Source organism: Scyliorhinus torazame, chromosome 14, assembly GCF_047496885.1.
Source record: "Scyliorhinus torazame isolate Kashiwa2021f chromosome 14, sScyTor2.1, whole genome shotgun sequence".
Taxonomy (NCBI): Eukaryota; Metazoa; Chordata; class Chondrichthyes; order Carcharhiniformes; family Scyliorhinidae; genus Scyliorhinus; species Scyliorhinus torazame.
This window is the reverse complement of record NC_092720.1, coordinates 125,103,046-125,124,280: the sequence shown is the minus strand read 5'-3', so window position 1 is coordinate 125,124,280 and position 21,235 is coordinate 125,103,046. Positions and strand designations below refer to the sequence as shown.

Here is a 21,235-nt window from a genome sequence, read left to right as displayed (position 1 = left end):
ATCTGCTACTGTGACAAATCTTCACCAAGGTTGCATTTCTGAACCGCTACCTGAATCAAAAAGATGTGCTGGATTCCAGGTGCCATGGTGGCTCTTCACCTGTGCAGGCAGGCAGCAAAATCCAGTCCCAAGTAGAACTCTTTGGTACTGGCATCTCCATTACATCATCAATACCATAATGGTGTTTTGATACTTGCCGAGGATGTTAAGGTAAACTGAGAGCTTACGTGGATGATGCAGTGTGAAAGAAAGCGGGTTAATGTTATCATAACTTTATTGTTTTGCACTTGCAATTAAGTTGTTCTCTCATTCCTTGCACCTGCCAGAACCTCACGTTCCTGATCTATTTGGGGAGCTTCCAGAAGCAAAGAATGACCTGAAGGGCGAGAAACGCAAATTGACAGATCAGAATGGATCTAAAGACTATGAGGAGAAGAAGCTATGCAAAGGTAATGTAGCCAAATGGGCAAGTGAGAAAACGTCTAACAGCAGGCACAAAACATGCTGGTTAATGGAGACCTGGTTAATAAAAGTGATAATCCAAAGGGGACAATCACTCTGGAAAAGATTTATAACAGATATGTTTTTGAAACTGTTTCCACTCCCTTTCCTTCAGTTGTTTTCCACCTGTTCCCCATCTCCTGTTGCAACCCAGTATGATGCTGCAGATTGTCATCCTGATAAATATACAAATAACAAAGAGCAATTGAGGAAATAGCGATCACAAAGTAATTTGATTCAATTTGAAAGCAAAAAGCACAATGAAGTGTTCGAAGTTATGGATGGTGAACTGGAGAAAGACAAATTTCAGCACAATTAGGGGGATCTGGGCTGAATTAACTTGGCAGCAAAATGGTTGACATCTGCAATGGAGAATCTTCAAATATGGAAAAAATAGATTTCTAGATAGAAGGGAATATGAAAAATTGGCACCAGACAATACGAAGTGACTTTCATGATCATTTTTAAAAAAAAAATAAGCGTACCAAGCGAAAAGATCAAGCCATGTTCAGGGATAAAGATGACCATCTAGTTGTGAAGGAATAACGGAGGCATGAAATAAATGCTTTATTCGTATTTTCAAATGATGCTGAAAATGGGAATCTAATGTAAGAAATAGGGGTAGATGTAGACCATTGGGCCTTTTGCTCCCCATCCTTTACAGTTATCCTCATGGCCTTGCCCATCCCTTTCTCTGTAATCTCCAGCCAAACAAACCTCTGAGATCTATGTGCTTCTCTAATTCTAGACTAGTGGATCCCTGATTTTAATTGCTGTGCCACTGATGGCCATTTCCTCAGCTGCTTCAGCCCTAAGCTCTGAAATTTCCTTCCAAACCCCCTCTATCTCTCTCTACCTTTACTCCTTTAAGACCCTCCATAAAATTACCTCTTTAAACTTTTGGTTGCATGTCTTGATATCTCCTATGTGGTGCAATGCCAAATTTTGTTTGATAATGGTAATGCGTCTTGGGATGTTTTACTTTATTAAAGACCCTAAACAAATGTAACTTATTGTTGCCTAAACCCATGTAATAATACCCCAGCATGGACTAGTGCTTTCGGGAGTAATGGGGATGGAGTGCAAACAATAGAGGGGGAGAGGAACTCCTTGTTCCCATCAGAGTGGAAAATAGCAAATGTAACTGTTCTATTCGAGAAAGGAGGTAGACAGAAAGCGGGTACAGGCAAATTAGCCTAACATCTGTCACAGGAAAATGCTCATTAAGGAGGTTATAGAGGGGAACTCAGAAAATCTTAATGCAATCGGGCAGAATCAGTATGGTTTTGTGAAAGGGAGATTGTGTTTGACTAATTAACTAGACTTAGTTGAGGGAGTAACAAACCTGGGTTTGAATCCCACCATGGCAGATGGTGAAATTTGAATTCAATAGAAATCTGGAATTAGAAATCTAATGATGACCATGAAGCCATTGTCGATTGTTGTAAAAACCCATCTGTTTCACTAATGTCCTTTAGAGAAGGAAATCTGCCATCCTCACCTGGTCTGGTCTACAGCAACACGGTTGACTCTTAAATGCCACTCAATTCAAGAGCAATTAGGGATGGGCAACAAATGCTGGCCCAGCCAGCAAACCCAAATCCCAGAATGAATAAAAAAAGGTGGCTGCGAAATTTGCTGGTGAGAAAATGATAGCTAGGAAGTAAATTGTGAAGAGAGCATAAAGAGTCTACAAAGAGCTATAGTGCATAAAAATCTGGCAGATAAGTGAATAATGTGAACTTGTCCATCTAGTCAGGAAGAATAAAAAAGCAGTGTTTTATTTAAATAGATGGATTGAAGAACTCTGCAATACAAAGGAATGTGTATGTCCTGGTACATGAAACACTAAACGTTATTAGTAGGTACAGCATGTGATTAGGAACGCAAATGTTTATTGCAAGGGGAATGGAATGCAAAAGTAGAGATGTTTAGAGTTGTATAGGATGTTGGTGAGACCGCATCTGGAATATAGTGTACAGTTTTAGTTCATTATTTAAGAAAGGACATAATTGTAATGCAGAGAAGATTCACTCAACTGATTCCTGGGAAGAAGGTTGTCTTCCGGGGACAATCGGACAGGTTGGGCCTGTATCCTTTGGAAGCTTGAGAGGTGATTTTATTGAAACATCTAATATCCTGAGAGGATCTGACACGCTGGACGCTGAAAGGACATACCTCCTTATGGGACAGATGAGAACTACGGACCACATTTGGGGCCTCCAATTACAACAGATGAAGCGAAATGTTTTCACTCGGAATGTTTTCACTCGGAAGCAAAATGTTTTCACTAATTCACTTTTCTAGAAAACAGCAGGTTTAGTGAATATTTTTAAGGCTGAATTGGCTAGATTCTTGACTGTCGAAGGAGTCAAAGGGTATCGGGGCTAGATAAGAAAATAGAGGCCACAATCCGATCAGCCATGATCTTATCAAATGACGGGACACATTTGAATAGCCATCATCTCTTGCTAATTCATATTTTGTTTAACATTGGGAGGGTGTGGGGAGATTGGAGAGGGATTTTGTAAAGTTGTGATAAGCAGATATCCTGCAGTTGCAGTTTTTTTCATTTTTTTTTTCATTTTCCTTCAGCATTTGTCACCTTAAAGGGTTATGTCGCAGAGAGAAGGGGTGAACGAGAAGAAATGCAGGATGCGCATGCTATTATTGACGATTTTACGTTGAGCTTCACACGGTTACCATCGGAAGTGTAAGTATCAAAGTGACAGATGTCTGAGTGGCTTTTATGTTTACAGGGTGAGCGCTGGTTTACAGCTGAGCGCATGGGTAGACTGGCGGGAGCTTTACTATGCAACAGACCATTCTCCCTGGCTGGGGTAATTCTTATGTTGAAAAGCACAGATTGGAGAGTTTTCCTAGCTTCGACTGCCTGCTATTTTTTGAACTGGCAAAGGTAGTTTGTGATACTACCTGCACCTTTGGGGAAGCTATGCTCCTAGATCCACACTCACCCCTACCCCACATCTCTCGCTTTGTATCACATGCCAACATGAGCATGTGCAATCCTGCATATTGGTTTTGTGCCGTGTTGTTAGTGGAGAGCTCACTATGTGAGCTTCTTGCCATGGAACATTAGTCCTGGAAGTTAAGTGCGGTGTACGGTACTCCGCGAGAAGCACAGGGAAGACGAGCATTCCCACTCATAGGCCTCGTGTAGGTTATTACAATTTGGAAGAAAGAAAATCTGGATATGTGGCACAAAGCTGTTGAATCGTCTTCAAGATTCAACTAGATATCTGTTGTCCTGCAGGATAGGAAACTTGCTATCCTTATCCAGTCTGGCCTATCCCACACAACTGTGCTGTCCCTTAAATGTTTCTGAAGAGGCCATTGAAGCCACTTTCGCCAGGGTGGACTATTAATGGTTTCCTTGCCCACAATCTGAGGATGGGGTTGAGCTGAACAGTTTTCAGGTGATGTGAACAGTTTGCTGGATATCACAGCTCTCATTTCTTTCTTAACTACTTTCCTTCCTTTCTTCTCCATCTCTGGTTTAGCTCTCGGTTGTCATACTTTGCCGTTTTCGATGGCCATGGTGGAACACGAGCATCGAAGTACGCAGCACAGAACCTGCACCTTAATCTGGCCAGGAACTTCCCCAAAGGTAACCACACTGCCGCAGAATAGGGAAAATCCAGCATTTAATCTGAAATCCAAGCTCCGTAGCTGAACTGGTGTCCAATGATTTATAGGACTGGCTAAAAGAGAGATTTAATCCTGGATGTGACTCATTTATTAGACGTCAGTGGAGTTTAGCCCCTGAAGATGTTCCCTGATGGGATAAGAATGGAGTTTAGTCCTGAAGATACTTGCTGATCAGACTTGTTGGTAACTCAGGCCAACATGTTTTTCCCTGCTTGTACATATAGAAGTATAGAACAGAATAGCTAAACATTGGATTATGACCTATTATGTTTTCATTTGAGGAGCTCACTTGAAAATTCGTTACAAACGATCTGTGTTCACTTAATTTTAATTTAGAATGAGATCCAAAGTTAAGATGTTGTTCACCCATTGATGGCACAGAGATATAGTTGATATATTTTAACTCCTCGAGTTTAAGTGGAAGGGCTCATAGATAACACTCTAGCATTTCAACATTGTTATCAGTCCAAGGTGTGAGACTCCAAACTATGAGTCCAGCGTGAGCACCTACTGCAATCTGCAGGTTTTCAGAATGAAATTTTAAGGAATAGAATTGAATTCAAAAGAGGTTTGGGAACCTAGGGCTTGCAGGATGAATATGACTGTTTTTGTTACACCTGTAGTTACCTCAGAAACTCTGAACGGGACTGAACTTTGAACGCCCCCAAAGTCAAGTGAGATGTTTTTGTGCAGAATGATCAGGTTTTCATTTCATTATTCTCTATACAGGAGAAGTGAGTAGTATAGAAAAGACCATTAAGAAGTGCCTTCTGATGACCTTCAAGCAGACGGATGAGGGCTTTCTCAAGCAGGCATCAAGCCAGTGAGTAATACTAATTGGAAATTGGGTTAATTGTTCGTTTTCGCCTCCCAAGCTCCAGTTGCGGCCTAGTATCTCCTTTTCTTGGCAAGGAAAATGTGGGGACATTCCTGATCTCTGCAAGGCTCTCTAGGCGTTTATCCTTTGTTCAGTTTCTCGGTGTTGTTTGGTAGAGGAGTTCCACTCGTGCTCCAAATTCTGAGAGAGCCTGTTTCCAAACCATTCTCTTGTCCCCTCGTGTTTATAGCTAGAGAAGCCAAAGGAATTTCCTAAAGGTGAAAATGATTGACTGTGCACTTATGAGGTGATTCTCGGGTGTGAGAGCAAATCAAAATCTCTTAATGTGATACTTGCATCAAATACATTTTCTTTTTTACTCATCACACCCCTTTCCTCCTTGAAACCAACTGCCTGCTCCCTCAAACTGCTCCTGAATACAGTTTCCTGTCAAGTAAACTACCTTTCCTTGACTCCGTGCTTATTGACCGTTTGATCTATTCCCTCTCCTCCGTTTGTTCCCAGCTGTCAGAATTATTACCATTGCCGTCACCTCCCTTTGGCACTGCCCATTGCCACGGAACCATTTGTTCCATTCCCACATTTTCCAGTGTACCCAGCATGTCTTCGCTGTGCTGTGCCCAGGTTCCAACCTTGAGCATTCCTATTCCTCGTGCAAGCTATCTTGTATTGCATTGACTCCAAGCTTTACCTCCACCACCTCTCCTAATCCAGTGATCATCGCTGCGCTGTCAGGTTGCCTATCTAATATGAATGAGTGAAGAAAGTTTTTTGGATTAACTGGCAAGGCTAAAAGCCAATCCAGCCCCCACCCCACTACAGTATAAATCTGACCCCATTTCCAGTTCACTCTAGCTTTGATAAAGAGTCACCCAGCCTCTCAACATTAGCTCCCTTTTCTCTCCTTATGATGCTCTCAGACCTGCTGAAATGGTCCAGTATTTCCTGTTTTTGTTGTAGGTGGGGACATTGTTAGGTGAGCAGCAGTATCCATCCGTAAGGAGCAACAGGCAGCAGTGGCTGATTTATAACAGCCTAGCTTCATGGCCGGCATGGTAGCCCTGTTGCTTCACAGCTCCAGTGTCCCAGGTTTGATTCCCGACTTGGGTCACTGTCTGTGCGGAGTCTGCACGCTCTCCCCGTGTCTGCATGGGTCTTCTCCGGGTGCCCCAGTTTCCTCCCACAAGTCCCGGAAATGTGCTTGTTAGGTGAATTGCACATTCTGAATTTTCCTCCGTGTACCCGAGCAGGCGCCGAAGTGAAGCGATAGGGGATTTTCACAGTAACTTCATTGCAGTGTTAATGTAAGCCTACTTGTGACATTAACAAAAATTATTAACAAGCTGCTTGTTTTAAAAAATTCTTTTTTTATTATTCATTTACAGGATTTAGGGGTTGGTTTGGAGTTAAGTCTATTTTTCCTGTTCTTGCTGGTATTCAGTGGTTAAAACATGTTGCGGTTTCTTTATGCGGGTACTGTGTGCTCGAAGTATCAAGCATAATGCCAGTTGCCAGGTGGACTAAGAGCTGGACGAAGGTGCCGGCTCTTGTTTTTAAAATTCCCATACATACTGATGATTTGAGGAACCCTAAATGCTCATTGTACTGCAGGCATGCATGTCAGGATGGTTTGTGAAATGGCTTTTGTATATTTAACTTGTGACTTGTTCAGTCTGCCCAGCCACTGTTGGTAGGGTACTGTTGGTTTTTCCCTGCCTCTCTCAGATCCCAATGACCGATGAGAGGCAATTGGCTTGTGACCTCTTTATTGTCTACTGGAGAGAATCTCGGGGCTACTTGCCTTCTTGTGATTCTCTCTTCCCTCGTCAATCACAACTCACACATTGGAAGTGTTTTCTCTTCATTTGGCTTTGTCCTTGGTTCCTCCTGACACTGCCCAAAGACCTTGATGTCTCGCTATCCATATGAATGATGTGCTGGTCTGTTTGGAAGATAAATATCTTAAGCAGACCCCAAAACCATGCAGATACAGTATTGCATAAAACCTTCCATAAATTCAGGTCAATAGCTAACTCTTGTATCGTGTCTCTGCAGGAAACCTGCCTGGAAAGATGGATCTACTGCTACGTGTGTTCTGCTGGTGGACAAAGATTTATATGTTGCAAACCTTGGTGACAGCAGGGTATGAAATTCTTGCGAATAATGCAATACTGTGCTGGGGATATCATGATCTGTAGCTGCATAACAATCCATACGTGATGGACGTGGAGAAGGCTTTTGAATCGGGTGGAGTGGGAGTACCTGTGGGAGACGCTGGGAAGGTTTGGGTTTAGTGAGGGCTTTATTGACAGGGTGCGATTGCTCTACCAGGCGCTGGTAGCGAGCGTGTGCACGAAGCGGCTGAGGTCGGGGTACTTTAAGCTACACCGAGGGACGAGGCAGGGGTGCCCCCTCTTCCTGTTGCTGCTTGCTCTGGCTATAGAGCCGTTTGCCATCGCGCTGAGAGCATCAAGGAATTGGCAGGGGCTGGTTAGGGGGGTGGAGGTGAGGGGTGGGGGGGTGGAGCACCGGGTTTCGCTGTACGCAGACAATCTGCTCTTGTACATCTCGGACTCGGTGGAGGGGATGGGGGAGGTTATGCAGATATTGGGTGAATTTGGCAGGTTTTCGGGGTATAAATTGAACATGGGGGGAAAATTGTTCGTGATCCAGGCAAGGGGGCAGGAGAGGAGACTGAAGGAGCTGCCGCTCAAGATGGTAGAGGGGAGCTTTCGCTACCTGGGAATGCAGGTCGCTCGGAAATTGGAGGCATTACACAGGCTCAACCTAACCCGGCTGGTAGAGCAAATGGAAGGGGACTTTAAAAGGTGGGATATGCTCCCGCTATCGCTGGCGGGGAGGGTAAAGGCTGTGAAAATGACGGTCCTCCCCAAATTTTTGTTTGTCTTCCAGTGCCTCCCCATCTTCATCCCTAAGGCCTTTTTTAAGCATGTAAACAAGATTAGTTCGGGCTTTGTATGGGCAAATAAACCCCCGTGAGTGAAGAAAATGTTGTTGGAGCGCAGTCGGGGGCAGGGTGGGTTGGCGCTGCCGAGCTTCTGCAACTACTACTGGCCGGCGAATATAGCGATGATTAGGAAGTGGGTGGTGGGGGAGGGGTCGGCATGGGAGCGGATGGAGGTGGCGTCATGCAAAGGCATCAGTTTGGGAGCACTGGTAACGGGACCTCTGTTGTTCACGCCGGCCCGTTACTCCACTAGCCCGGTGGTGGTGGCGGCATTGAGGATCTGGGGGCAATGGAGGAGGTATAAGAAGGTGGAGGGTGCGTCGGTCTGGACCCCGATTTGCAATAACCACAGGTTCGCACCGGGCAGGATAGATGGCGGGTTCCGGAGCTGGCAGAGAGCAGGAATTAGACGGATGGGGGATCTATTCATAGACGGGAGTTTTCCCAGTCTGAAGGCGCTGGAGGATAAGTTCAAGTGGCCGCTGGGGAATGGTTACAGATATTTGCAAGTGTGGGACTTTCTGAGGAAACAGGTGTAGGCTTTCCCGTTGATGCCGCCACCGGGGATACAGGACAGAGTAGTCTCTTGTATCTGGGTGGGGGAGGGGAAGGTGCCAGATGTCTATCAGGAGTTGTTGGAGGCGGAGGAAATCCCGGTGGAGGAACTGAAGGGCAAGTGGGAGGAGGCGTTAGGTGGGGAGTTAGAGTAGGGTCTGTGGGCGGACGCCCTAAGCAGGGTTAATTCCTCATCATCATGTGACAGGCTCAGTCCAATACAGTTTAAAGTGGTACACCGGGCACACATGACGGCAGCGAGGATGAGCAAGTTTTTTTGGGTGGAAGATAGATGTGCGAGGTGTGCGGGAAGCCCAGCAAACTATGTCCACATGTTTTGGGCATGCCCGAAGCTTGGAGGGTTCTGGCAGGGGTTTGCCAAGGCAATGTCCACGGTGCTAGACACGCGGGTGGTGCCAAGTCCAGAGATGGCAATCGTTGGAGTGTCAAGACCCGGGAGTTCCGGGAGTGAAAGAGGCCGACGTGCTGGCCTTTGCCTCCCTGGTAGCCCGGAGACGGATCCTCTTAATGTGGAGGGACTCGAAGCCCCTGAGTGTGGAGACTTGGGTCAGTGACATGGCTGGGTTTCTCAAGCTGGAGAAAATAAAGTTTGCCTTGAGAGGGTCAATGCTGGGGTTTTCTCGGGGAAAATTGAAATGTCAACAGAAGCAGCATTCTGAAGGGGGGGGGGGGGGGGGGGGGGGGTAGGTGCAATATGGTTAAGGGATGCACAGAAGGGGTTGGGTGGGAAATGTCTATTTTACCATGTTGATGTTTATGTTATTATTTTGTTTGTTATTGTTATAAAAAGTTTGCAAATACTTCAATAAAAATATATTTTTTAAAAACAATCCATACGCAACCGCACTTCAGCTTTCTCACCCTTCAGCTTTCTCACCCTTTACTTCATCTCTTCCTGGTCCTTTATTTTCTTCCCCTTCCTGTATATCTTTTCCAAAATCTGAGTTCTATCACCCCCAACCTCTCTTTCTGACTCTTTACGGTACTTTTTATCTCTCTATCTCTCTTTGCTCCCTCCTTGTCTCAATTTCTGTTCCTCTCGCCTCTATTTCTACATCCATTTTCACTCATGTCTGCTCTACTTTCTCTCTCTCTGTCACTCTTCTTTCTCCTGGCCTGCCTGCCTCTGGCCTCTATCTTGGCCCTCTCTTTGTCCCTAACTGTTCCGTCTCCTTCATTTTATCTCCCTCTCTGTATCTGTTTGTCTCTCTCCTTGTCTTTATCTTTGGGTACGAGCTATCGGCCTTGTCGCGCCCGACTCAGGACGTGGCGAGGCCGATGCCCTGATCTCTTCCTGCACTGGAGAGGGGAGCTCGTTAGTTCTTGAAGTAATCCCAAGTGCGGCCTTGGTTGGATGATCCTCGCCGAGGCCCAGAAATGAAACAGAGTCCCGTTTAATAGCAGTGTCGTTCTCGGTGCTGCCAGTGCTGGGAAACAGACGGTTAAATGCGCCCGACACGGCTCTCTGTTTCATTTCTGTTAAATTGCACCCTTTGTTTCTCTTTCCATCTTTATCTGTTTGGCCCATTTTCCTGTGTACTTTCTTTGTCTTTATCTTTCTTTCTCCATCTCTACTATTTTCTCTTGCATTATTTTCTCTTGCATTATATCTCTGTTTCCTCTTACTCTCTCTCTGTTCTCGTTCCCTCCTTGACTTTGATCGAGGAGAGTCAGAGAGGATTGAGGCAAGACAGAGAGGATTGGCCAATCTGTTTGCCGGTCTGTCCATTGCCCCTGTGTTTGTTCCAATTTCTTGTCTATTTTCCATTCCTGCCACTGCTGATCAATCTCTCTCTCTTTGTCTCTGTTTACTCCTTTACAATTTGTTGTTTCCTCTTCTCACTCTAAACTTCTGCCTTCTGCTTTTCATTCTAACTTTTTCCTTTCTCTGTCTTCTTTCATTCTCTCCCCCCCCCCCCCCCCCCGCCCCCCCCCCCCCCCCCCCCCCCCCTCGTTCCACGGACCAATATTGTCTTTCAAATTGTAAACATTTGTCAGAATAGTTTCTCACCATATTAGTGCTCCTAATGGAGAACCCGTACCTCCTGGTTTCAGCAACGGTAGAGAACAGAGAGAATGCTTCACCATAATGTTAAAAGCGTATGATGCATGGGTGGCACCCTGGTTAGCACTGTTGCCTCACGGCACTGAGGACCCGAGTTCGATCCCGGCCACGAATCACTGTCCATATGAAGTTTGCACATTCTCCCCGTGCCTGCGTGGGTCTCACCCCCACAACACAAAAAGATGTGCAGGGTAGGTGGAGTGGCCACGCTAAATTGCCCCTTAATTGGGTACTCTAAATTTTAAAAAAACATATGATGCAAGTCGAATGCAAGGCTGAGATAGACAGATTTTTATTCACTAAGGAAATCGCGGGTTACGGGGATAAGGTGGGAAAGTGGAACTGAGGATTATACTAGATCATCCATGATCTCACTGAATTGTGGAGCAAACTCGATGGGCCAAGTGGCTTACACAGTTTCATTGTACCTATCGCGCGTTGGCTGTATGTGACTGTGGATTACTTGTCTCAGCTCATGGCTTGCAGACGCAGTTGTAACTAGTTACAGAGAGAATCCAAAGTCTTGTGACTTCTGAGTGCTCCACAGATACACTGTGATTCCACAGATGTACTGACTGCAGGGAGAGACTGGAACTTGAACCCTCAGAGCAAATCATGTGGCAATGAGCTATGCGGACTGTGCTGCCAGTTGCCATCTGGAACGTACTGTTCCATGTCATAACATGGTCTCAGCCCATGATGTGATGGGCAAACTGTGTCCGAAAGCTATTGAGTTGGATTTGGTCATCTCAGGAGAGGGAGGGTGGGGGCAGGGAAGAGAAAGCTTGGGCTGTCTCTCTTGCCAGTGCATCATATCCTGGGGGCACTCTGCAATACTAACTCATTGTATAGGGGTCTAATCCTGGTACCCAGTGCTGCATATACTGGGAGAACTCTTTGGAAACATCTAGTGACTATTCTTTGCTCATCTCTGAACTGAAAACCCATCTAGCATTAGTGAAGCTGCCCGTTGAAAGTATTCTGAAACCTTATTTAGCCACAGTGGGGTGGGCATGAACAGACGATTCCTCCAAGAAGCGCTGTACTTGAGCCGAATGCAGATGAATTGCAGCCGATAAGTCTTTGACTGCCAATTGTACATTGACAATGTAAAAGTGTAGAGTTCCCACAGCAGATTGCACAGTGTTAATTAAAACGTGAACTTGTGCCACAAAAAGAATTCAAGCCTGATAAGTTTTGCAAAATGTGTGGCTCTAAAGGGATTAATAGGGATCTGGAGCACAGAAATAAAATCTGAGACAGCAGCCTGACCTCGAACTGAGAATAAGTGGGTTCACATTTATTTTGTAGTTTACAGCTCTTAAAGATCTAGCATCTCGGGGTCTTTAGGTGTGGACTGAACCGTTGATTTATTTGAAGAGTGAAATGTCTGCAGCTATCGATGATCCAACATGCACCAAGGCTCATGATAGAAGATAATGAGTGCTTGAAGATAAGCTGCCTGGAATAGTTTCAGTGCATTGACACCTGCCTGACCCATGCTGATAACTGTTATCTGTGGCTACGTGCAGTGTAACAGCAACCCCTTTGTTAGATGTCATGATCATTGTGGGATATTTTGTATTTGTGTGTTTTTTACTGCAACCAGTCTCAATGTTTGCTCTGCTGGCTGAGATTTACATTGATCTTCTTTCCTAAACAAACATGTGTGTTTGCCAAAGCAAAATGCGGCAGATGCTGGAAACCTGAAATTAAAAAAATAAAGTGAAAATACTCAGCAGGTCACGCAGCATCTGTGGAGAGAGAAAAATAGAGTTTCTGGTCAGCCACCATTGACATTTTTCTTAAATAAATTTAGAGTACCCAATTCTTTATTTTGTCCAATTAAGGGGCAATTTAGCATGGCCAATTCACCTATCCTGCACATCTTTGGGTTGTGGGGGTGACACCCACGCAGACACTGGGAGACTGTGCAAACTCCACACGAACAGTGACCCGGGGCCGGGATCGAACCTGGGTCCTCGGCGCTGTGAGGCAGCAGTGCTAAACACTGCTCCACCGTGCCACCCACCATTGAAATGTTAACTCAGATACTGCCTGACCTGCTGGGTCTCTCCAGCACTTTTTGTTTTTATGTCCTTTTTTAAGATAGAAGTTGAATTTCAGGGAGCATTAGTAGTTCAATGTATGCCATCTTTTCTGGAATGAATTATGTGCAAGTATTCACTAACGTTGAAGTGTTAAACTTCTTATCACCGTGTAAGATTTCCAGACTGTTCCAATGATGCCATTGACAGGAGACCGCTTTGTGTCCTGGAGCAACCCCACTGACTTGAATCAAATCCATAACTTTGAAATTGCCTGGTATTTGATGCAGAGGTGCTGGGCTCCAGGCACAAGAGCTGCCAGCTGGAATAGTCTGTAGCTCCAGACACTACCTGTTGATTAGAGTTTAGGTACAGAGTAAAAGTCCCTCGATACTATCTCATTAAATACTCCAGGATGAGTACAGCCTGAGTCAGTTAAATGTCCACACTGTCCCATTTTACACACCCCACAGCCCAGTTAAGTACAATGAATAATTCCTCAGTGCAGTGCAGGTAACAAATGCAATGGGTTTCGCATTTCTTTGTCTTCCCCAGTGTCATCATTTATTAATTTGAGAACTTGCATCAAAATGAACAGCATATATATCCTCAGTATCATGAGAGTACATGGGCAGAATTTTATGTTCCCCTCGGCAATTTTGTAGGCAGTGGTGGGGGGGGGGTGAATGTGTGTGTGTGTGTGTGTGTGTGTGTGTGTGTATACGCCCACCTCCCCACGCTTCACCTGCCCTCTTCACCCTGAGCCCACCAAAACCTGCCTCTTCCTGTGCTCTGAGGACTTAGACTCTGAGAACTGCAGTCCCTGCAGCTATTGGCCCTGCAGGCACTAGAGATTGGCTGGCAGCTCTTGTTGGAGTGTCAAATGGCTGCATACCAGGCAGTACCAGCGGGAATGTGTCTCCTCTGACTCTATGGATGGTGGTGTCTGTGATGTACGTGTGTCAGTGTGTGCACGAACTCTGAGGTGCTGGGGGATACACTGAAGTACTTGTGTGAGTTTAACAATCAGTGTATTAATTGTAAATTGATTTAACTCTTTACCCACTGAAGTAAAATTAGTTTTTTCTCTTCAGGCCGTTCTGTGTCGGGCCAATGGGGCGAGCAAGAAATTGACGGCCCTGCTACTGGTGAAGGAACAAAATCCCACCCAGTACGACGAGAGAATGAGAATTCAGAAAGCAGGTGGTACAGTTAGGTGAGAAGTGAATTCTAATGATGATTTTGGAAGCAATGTGGGCAGGTATCAGATCTAACACGTCATGATTCTCCAGTCAATTTCTGCTGCATAAGGAAAGTAAGTGAGCAATTAAATCTTTCTCACCAGATCTATGTTGCTAGTTCAGTACGAAGGCTTATATAAAGTCATGCATAAAGTCATGCATTCCTGAGGTCCTGCAGTGTGTGGTGTATTAGGTCCCATGCCCAAAATTCAGCATCCTTGAGACCAAGTCCGTTTCGGATTTTGGATTTGCCAAGATTTTGGACATGGGACCTGAAAGTGGGCTCGGAATGTTGGGGAAGTACTGAGAGAATCCCTGGCTCAATGAGAACCTTTGTGTCCAGAGAATAGAGAGGGCCGGAGGAGGCAGATCTTAAAGCGCTGCAACAGATCCGGGTCCTGTGTCTGGACAGTTTTCACTGATTCATGCTCTGGGATCAACCCAAGAGTGAGCTCTTCATTCTCCGCTTGATCTGATCCAGATCTCCCAAGAGATAAACTTATTATTAATTTAATTTGCCATAATGCACCAGGGTAGAATCTGGGCTGGATTCTTCGCACCATCCCGCCAAAATCGCGTCTGAAGCGGGAGCGGAGAATCCATGTTCCAGCAAGAAATCGGGACAGGCACCGATTCTGCTGGCCCCGAAATTTGCCGTACTCAGTTGGGGGTGGGTGGCCGGGGGGAGGGGGGGGGGGGGGGGGGGGTACGCTGCGCTGCCTGGGGCCATTGCCAGGGGCCTGCCCAGCCATTCTCCGCCGCCGACCAGTCGAAGTCCCGACGGCGTGGAACTAATGTGCTCCAGCCAATCAGGATACTCGCGGACTCAAACCGTGGCCGCTCTGGTCGGGGGTGGGCCGATCGGAGGCTGGGGGGGCCTTGTAGGCAGCCGGGGAATGCTTGTGTGGGGGTTGAGGGTCAGGCAACCGGCCGATCAGGGGGGTCTCTTTTTTGGGACTAGCTCAGCGGTCCGAGTCCGCCATGGAGAACGGCTGCCGTGCGCATGGCGCCCTCCAACCCGGAAGTGTGGGGGCCGTATCTGCAGCAAAAGCTGCGAGATCTACTCCGGGTCCCTGCTAGCCCCCTGCAGGGCTGGGAATTCGTGTCCCTTTGATCCAAGTTTTTCTGGCGTAAAACTCTACCGTTTTGACGCCGGCGTGGTGACATAGTCCCAATAGTGAAGAATCCAGCCCTCTGTATTTACAAAATCTAAGAATTTAGCTGAATATTAAAAATGTCCGATACTCAGCTGGATTTTGGATGTCAAATCTACGGGACAATCCTGAATGCAGGTGCGGCACGGTGGCGCAGTGGTTAGCACTGCATCCTCACGGTGCAGAGGACCTGGGTTCGAGCCTGACCCAAGATCACTGCCCATGTGGAGTTCGCAAATTATCCCCGTGTTTACGTGGGTTTCACCCCCACAGCCCAAAGATGAGCAGGGTGGATTGGCCATGCTAAATTGCCCCTTAATTGGGTAAAAGCGAATTGGGTACTCTATTTATAAAAAAAAAAATCCTGAATGTGTCGAAAACCACTTCTTAATGATGAGTCTGCTTTCCAAATCAGTGCCCCCTCTTTCGTGCTTGGAGACAATTGGCAACTAATAGTGTTAGTTGAGAATGAGCTCCATTTAGCATTGCTCTCCGGGAAAGATAAACAACAGTTATAAACGAGCATTTTGATCAATTGTTCGAGCTTTTGGGGGTTCAGATTTCAAACTGATCAATGTTGAAATCTTTTGCAGGCCATTTTAAAGAGCAGCAATTCCTCGAAATGAGAACTATCACAGTTTGGAACGTAGAAGGACCATGCAACCCACAGTATCTCATGAGGCTTTTGCCAAAGCAGTCCAGAATTCATCCAACTGCTCTGCAATCTTCTGATGAACCTCTTTCTTCCTCCTCTTCAAATAGTCTTTGTTCTTTCCTAAAAAAAATGCAAATGTTTCAGTTACTCGGCTATTCCCTTTGGCAAAGAATTTCATGCTCTGAACAGCTAATGAAAAACAAACTTCTCTAAAACTTCCCTCTTGTTGGCCATTTTAAATGATTGACTCCTCACCAATGGCTTCCCGTGACAGGCAGTTCACCTGTTCACCTCATAGAGTTTTTCATAATTTAAAAAAACTCTATTTTACCACTTACATGGTAACAACATAATGAACCTATATCCTCACTTCTTCCATCATTTGTCCAAAGTAACATAAAATTACTTATCTCCACCACGACTAGACTTCCACATGTAGTCTGATGAGATGCAGCTCCAATTCTCCTCACTCGATGCTCCACTGCCTCTACGTCCTTAAACTGCTTGTCTCTTGGGTAGCCTGTGCTCCCAACCCTCCTCCCGAACTTGCGTGCTGCTCAATCTTCCAACATTCCTGCCACCATACAAGGCTTGACTCCTTGTTGGATAAGTCGGCAGTTTCCATCTGTGCCTCTCTAGGCATCCTCTGAAATCCCCTCCAGGCACTCCTTACAAACAACAGCCCCATCATACACTCGCCAATCTTGCTACCCAGAGCACGTGATGGGAGCTAAACTTGCCAGTCTCCTTTCACCCCACAGATTCACTTTGGAAGGCAGATTACAACCTGAACGGTTGTAAATTGGGAGAGGGGAGTGTGCAATGGGACCTTGGTGTTCTTGTGCACCAGTCACTGAAGGTAAGCATGCAGGTGCGGCAGTAAAGAAAGCTAATGGTATGTTGGCCTTCATTGCGATAGGTTTCGAGTACAGGAGCAGGGATGTGTTGTTGCAATTATACAGGGCCTTGGTGAGGCCACACCTGGAATATTGTGTGCAGTTTTGTCTACTATGTACCTACTGTGTACGTTCCCTTGGCCGCAGAAAAATACTTTTCACTGTACTTCGGTACATGTGACAACAAATCACATGCCCCTTTCACCCTTCTTAAAAAGTGGAGTGATGTACAATTTTTCAATCCAGAGAGACTACTCCTGAATCTAGGGAACTCTGGAAGATTATACTTATGTAATCTACAATGTGCTGTTCTACTTCCTTGAACACTAAGATGGGTTGTGGCGCCTGGAAGGACTGGGATTCATAACACTCTGAATGGTTTTGCAGAGTGAGCTGCACCTGTAGTACCAGTGATGAAGCGGGACAGGTCTGGTCGCCTCTACAAACTAACTGTGAACAGGGCATCCCATCTAGACCTTACCCTATGCCTTGGGTAGAGGACTGGATGGAGGATGCTCCTTTACAAAACTTGATATGAGACACACATATCTGCAGTTGGAACTGGACTCCACATCTCAGAAGTAAACAACTATAAATACGAGCAAGGAGCTATTCAAATACATTCGCCTCTCATTTTGGATCTCTTCGGCTCCAGCAATCTTGCAAACTGATGGAAGAACTAATTCAGGGACTTCCCAAGGTGGCGGTGTATTTAGTCGATGTGCTCATTACGAGGACTACCAAAAAGGAGCACATGCATTACCTGGAGTAGGCCCTCGGGTGGTTCTCCCAGGTTGGCGCCCGCCTGAAAAGAAGCAATTGGGTTTTTAGAGCAATAGCTATGACTTATTTGGGGTATAGGATGACCTGCACCCTGAGAAGGAGAAGGCCATAAAAAGGGCCCCAACTCTAAGGAATGCCACGGAATTTTTGAGCCTCATAAATTACTCTGGGAAATTCATTCCGAACCTGGCCACTGTGTCGTCCTCACTTGCGACGCCTCCCCTATGGCATGGGGGCGGTGCTGACAATGGCATAGAGAGTCCGCGTCCAGAACTCCAGCAGACTCAGAGCACCGCTATGCTCAGATAGAAAAACATCTCACGTAGCCTTACGCATTGCATAGCTCCAGTCGCTTCAAGACCATCTGTGATAATTTTGTTCTGCCACAATTTCACCCACATCTCCATTTTCCAATTCCCAATCCCACTTCCTAACTAGCTGCTCTTTCAAATTCCCAATTGTGAAGCCTTTTCACTCTGTTCACCACAATCTACCAATCTACGTAATCACATCTTCTCCACTTTTAAGGCCAGTCGCCATTATGAACATTTTTTCCACGTCATAAAGGGAGTGAAGAGATTGCCAAGTTGTCAACTGGGTCACGTCCACTTTCAAGGCTAGTAGGTAGCCACAATCGCAGTAACTGCACTGTTATAGTATGTAAGCTTTGCTTGTACCACAATTAGATTCTGGTGCTACATTAGCTGATTACTCTGGCCCTGTGTAAGGTGTTTCACAGAAGCTCGTGCATCACACTGACCTAGCTTGTGGCACAGAGCTCTCCCTCCCAGTACTACCCCTTCCTGTCACTGGTCTAGCACAGAAACTTCAACCGTTCTCCAGTCATAAAGTATGAACATAATTACCTGCACGGTGATTAACACTGAAATCCTTTCCGCATTTAAAGATCCAGGTCTCTCCTTGATTTTATTGTTTATCCTAAAATTTACTTTCCAGCTAACCTTGTTACAAAGCAAAAAGGGCTTCCAGTTCTGGCAATCTTCGTAGCACAGCTAGTAAATCTCCCCATCGATATACAGTGGTGCTTTTTTTTTTAGAAGGCATCGCTGGAGAAGTAAATTCTTGATGAAGCATAATTTCTAGTGACAAGTTTGTCAAGCTGAGGGATATCGGTGCTGGGGGAATGGAACACCATGTTCAACCAGTGATACGGTGTGTTATTATTCAATGACGAAACAAACAATCTGCCCTTCAGTGAAATCATCAACCTTTTTCCACGCAAGCACCAAACACGACTGTGAGGAGCACAAGACTAATTTTTTTATTTAAAAAAAAAAATTTTAAATTCTCCTTTTTCACATTTTCTCCCACATTTGCATCCATCAACAATAATCAGCAAGATATGTCAGTCCCCATAATAACAACAATCCCATCTACCCCCAAACCTCAACCCACATGTTTACATAAACAAATGGCAAAAAGGAATCGGGGATTACCCGTAGTCACCCTTAATCTTACACAGCTCTCCCCCACCCCTCCCACCGCAGGTCTCCAGCTCCTCCTGTCCACTGCCTCTTGTAAAACTCCTCCTCCCAACCTCGGTTCCTTCCCCCCAACTTTCCACCCCGGCTAGACCACTCGGACCATGTTCTGCCAGACTCCGATGGCCGCAGCCCCTCCCCCCACCTCACTCCCGTTAACCGGCCAGCGTGGGGGCCCCCGCCCGGGTCCCTTTCCCACTTGCCCGGCCCTAGGAAAGCCCAAAGATCCCCTTTTAGCACACAAACCCCACATATCCACCTACACCCCAAAGAACTCATTTTGAGTAAAAGTCCCGTCCCTTCCCTTGTCCAAATATATACCACATTGGCTCCTTTAGTCTCTACACCCGCACGCAGTGATACAAAAAAGAAGAAAATACAGTCATGAGGTTACATCGGCACATGGCCATTCCTCAATTTGTCAGTTCTGCCACAGTCCTTCTGCTTTAGCAAACTCCTCCGCTGCTTCCGCTGTTGCAAAATAAAAGTCCCTGAGCTTGTAAGTCACCCTCAGCTTCGCTGGATATACAATGCCGCACCGCACCTTGCTAATGTACAGTGCCCTCTTCACCCGGTTGAAGCCTTCTTGCCAGCTCCACCGTAAAGTCCTGGTATACACGTATACCAGCTCCAGCCCACTGCACCACCCGCTTCTGCTTGGCCCAGCTCAGGACCTTCTCCTTCACCCTGTACCGACGGAAGCACAGAGTCACTGCCCTTGGCAACTCACACGCCTTTGGTATAGGCCTCCACGACCGATGAGCCCGATCCAGTTCATATCGGGAGGGATCCTCCCCCTCTCCCAATAATTTTGCCAGCATCACGGCAAAGTACTCAGTCGGCTTCAGTCCTTCAACTCCTTCGGGCAGCCCCACAATCCTCAAATTCTGTCGCCTGGATCTGTTTTCCAGGTCTTCCATTTTTCCTCGCAGATCCTTGTTAGTATCCATCACCTTCCGCATCTCTTTCCCCATCGAGGCAAATTGATCACCGTGCTGCAATAACGTCTCCTCCACTTCCTTCAGCGCCTCCCCTTGCTCTCGCACCTCCGCCACTGCGCTCGCCACCTCCGTCCTCACCGGGGAAACCACCTCCTCCACCAGCACACTCAAAACCTCCCTCATCTCCTTCCTCACTGTCTCCATGCATTTCGCAATCTGCGCCAACTGCTTTTCAAATTCCGCAGCCATCACCTTGGTTATTTCTTCAGCCGTAAGCAGTGCGGCCTTCCCTGGTGCTCCAGCCTCCATTTTTCCTGGTGACCCCACGGTGACCTTTCCACTCCCCGACCGACCTCCAGCTGTTTTTTTTTTTCCGGCTGTTTTCTTGCTCACCCTCGACATTTTTCTTTGTTCCTTTTTTCCTCCTGTGTCTCCACTGTGCCTCCTCCGTGCCTTCTTCCTTCTGCCGCCTCCGCGGACCCTGGGACCGGGCTTAAAGCCCCGAAAATGCCGTTGCCGACCGGGAGCCCTCCATTGTGCGGCCGCCTCCCGCCCGCCGTCACCGGAAGTTCTCACGACTAATTTTATAACAGTTGGCACCATCTCTGTGACCAGGATCAAGAATCCCGAAGATTGTGTTGCCTACCTGGTGACCAGGTTCAGGATATCTCACCTGGGCTGCAGAGAAATTTGGAGTGTGAGGGTAAAGATCCAGTTGTGGTCCACATTAGTACCAACAACATGGGTAGAACAAGGACAGAGGTTCAGCTCTGCTAAGCGGGTATAAACAGCTAGGAGCTAAATTTAAAAAGCAGAACTAAAAGGGCAGCACAGTGGCGCAGTGGGTTAGCCCTGCTGCCTCACGGTACCGAGGTCCCAGGTTCGATCCCGGCTCTGGGTTACTGCCCGTGTGGAGTTTGTACATTCTCCCAGTGTTTGCGTGGGTTTCGCCCCCACAACCCAAAGATGTGCAGTTTAGGTGGATTGGCCACGCTAAATTGCCCCTTAATTGGAAAAAATGAATTGGGTACTCTAAATTTATATGAAAAAAAGCTGAACCAAACAGGTAATAATCTCTGGATTACCACCTGAGCCACAAGCTAATTGGCACAGGATCAACAACAAGATTAAAGAGGTAAATGCGTGGCTCAGAGATTGGTGTGGGAGAAATGGGTTTGAATTCATGGCACATTGGCACCAGTTCTGGGGAAGAAGGGATGGTCTTCATCTGAATCATGCTGGGACCAGAGTCCTAGCGAATCGCGTAACTAGGGCTGTAGATAGGGCTTTAAATTAAATATGGAGGAGGGGGGAGGGGGGTTCAGTTGTAGGGGGAACTAGGAAACCCAATTTAAAGAAGGAGGAAAGAATGCAGGTTAGCAATGGGGTGAATGGTTA

General features: G+C 46.4%; 1 protein-coding gene across 2 annotated transcripts in view; it reads left to right on the top strand.

Moving 5' to 3' along the window:
* ilkap (integrin-linked kinase-associated serine/threonine phosphatase) overlaps nt 1–21,235 on the top strand; it is a 57,826-nt gene that overhangs the window by 11,079 nt on the left and 25,512 nt on the right. For both annotated transcript variants that reach the window (XM_072474774.1, XM_072474773.1), the window contains 6 exons: nt 327–449; nt 3,097–3,214; nt 4,023–4,129; nt 4,900–4,993; nt 7,064–7,151; nt 13,760–13,881. In XM_072474774.1, coding sequence (XP_072330875.1) covers nt 327–449; nt 3,097–3,214; nt 4,023–4,129; nt 4,900–4,993; nt 7,064–7,151; nt 13,760–13,881 — 652 coding nt within the window. The remainder of the gene's footprint in view (nt 1–326; nt 450–3,096; nt 3,215–4,022; nt 4,130–4,899; nt 4,994–7,063; nt 7,152–13,759; nt 13,882–21,235) is intronic.